The following is a 2,136-nucleotide window of genomic DNA, read 5'->3' as shown; positions in this document are numbered from 1 at the left end:
CCAGGTTTGATATCTTTCAAAACCTAAATCTTTTGTAGTTGTTCTCCATCTCCCCAGGTTGGGAAGAGTGGGGAGAGAGAGAGAGAGAGAGAGAGAGCCATCAAACTCATATATCATCATCATCATCTTCCACCACGTTAACACCCTACATTCATCATACATGCCTCTCCACCAAAAACCATCATTCTCCAATCTCCCATGCTTAACCTCACCCTCTCTCCTCCTCCAGTGCCACCGTCGACACCAGAGCCAGCGTCACCACCGCAACCCTATCATCTCCGGTCACAACCACTTATCCAAGTAAAAATTTGGTGGGGTCATTATTACAAGCAATCTGGGAATTCCAACCAACAGAATACATCGATGGAAAAATAGACACTTACACACATTAGTACATGTATATATATGTAACCACACATATAATACATACCCCCCCAAAAAAAAGAACAAGAAAGAAAAAAAAAAGATAAGAGTGATCCATGTTGTTCACGCTTTCATTACCACTCCTCAACTCAGCTTTCGACCTCATCACCGTAATCTTCATCTCCGGGTTAATAATCCTCTCCGTTTTGTCCCTATGCTTCATCTTCCACCTTCGCTTCAAATCAAAATCCATCACACACTTACAAGGCTTCAACTCGCTCTGGACCGTACGGTTCCTCCTTGTGTTATTCATATTCTTATGGTCCATCACCGAACTTCTCCGGTTACCTTTTTTTCGCCGAAAATATCTGTACCCTTTTGTACCCTCTTTTAGTATATCCCAACAAGCCAACCTCTGCAAAGTCCACATCGTACTCTCCCTCGGATTCTTCGAACCCGCGTTCCTCGTAACCCTATTATTCCTTCTCAATGCTTCGATAAAAAGGAAGACACCGAATAATGACAAGTGGGCCATCACGTCCGTGCTCCTCACGTGCCTCCCCGTTGCGACGCTCCAAGCATTGCTCATATTCTTCGCCCCTTTCAAGAACCGTGTGCCGGCGGAAAGCTCGGTGGTTCTGAACGACGGTTACGGCTTCGAGACCGTGCTCTGCGCGTACCCTTTTCTGAGTAGTGTTCTTTTTGCGGTGTTTGGTGTTGCGTACTCGTCGTGGTTCTTGTTCTCGTGTTGGAGGGTTTTGTTGCTTGTCATCAACAAAGGCTTGAGGGTGAGGATTTACGTGTTGGCTTCGATTGTGCTCGTGGCGATTCCGCTGCAGATTGTGTCTTTAGGGTTCAGCGTTCTGTGGAGCCCGCACCAGGAGGTTTACGGAGTTGTTTCGCTCGTGGGGTTCCTCGCCGCGTTCGGCTGCGCCACCGCCGGGGAGGGCATTCTCGTCATTAAGCCTATCTCCGATGCGTTGGACGCTGGGGGAAACTGTTGCGTGTCGACCCCGCAGCCGGGGGCAAGGCAAAGTGAAGAAACCGAAGAATCAGGTGTCGTCGTTCGTTTGGAGGGAGGGTAATGAGGTAAATTAACAATGCCACTCTGTTGAAGGTAAAAAAAAAAAAAATAGTATTCTTTGGTCATCATCTCAAACGCAAGATTTTGGTACCTGTTCATTTTTTTCTTGTAGTGCTCGTGCAACACGGATAAGGTTGGTCGATTTTAAAGGGGGGAAAATCATGTTTCTTTTTTCTCTTTTTCTTTCTCATTTAATTCATATTGGATTTATTCTTTTCGAGTTACATGTGTTTTGCCCTTCTTTTTTGTGTACCGAAATTTTGTGGTGTTTCTATTCTTTTTATTAATTCTCTTCATAGTTCATACTCTAATATTAAATAAATTTGCAATATAGATAAATGGATATATTTACACTTTGAAATTTAAATAAGTTGAATTATTTATATTTATTTAACTTCAACTCGTTAAATAACTGACTAATTTATTTATTCAATTAAACAATGTTTAAACTTAGTTTTTAACTCAATCATATATATCTACATAAAAAAGCATATTGATATATAAATCTTGAGATGTGCTCACAAGCTACGTTGGATTGAGTTTGTTTAAACACAATATTCAATTCAATTAAAATTATGCAGGTTTGATTGTGTTAAATTTGTATGATTTTGTTGTCAAATTTAATTCAAACCAACTTGACATATTGATTCGGTTGAATCTATAAGGTTTGAACATTTAAATTAACTCTA

General features: G+C 41.2%; 1 protein-coding gene across 1 annotated transcript; it reads left to right on the top strand.

The window, feature by feature from the left end:
• The first annotated feature begins 479 nt into the window (after positions 1–479).
• LOC114410909 lies at positions 480–1,448 on the top strand. The gene has a single exon (XM_028374810.1). The coding sequence runs from the start codon at positions 480–482 to the stop codon at positions 1,446–1,448; it is 969 nt and encodes a 322-aa protein (XP_028230611.1).
• Positions 1,449–2,136: the final 688 nt, after the last annotated feature.

This window comes from Glycine soja, chromosome 4 (genome assembly GCF_004193775.1).
Source record: "Glycine soja cultivar W05 chromosome 4, ASM419377v2, whole genome shotgun sequence".
Classification (NCBI taxonomy): Eukaryota; Viridiplantae; Streptophyta; class Magnoliopsida; order Fabales; family Fabaceae; genus Glycine; species Glycine soja.
The sequence above is the reverse complement of the archived record's forward strand: the minus strand, read 5'-3'. Positions and strand labels throughout refer to the sequence as shown.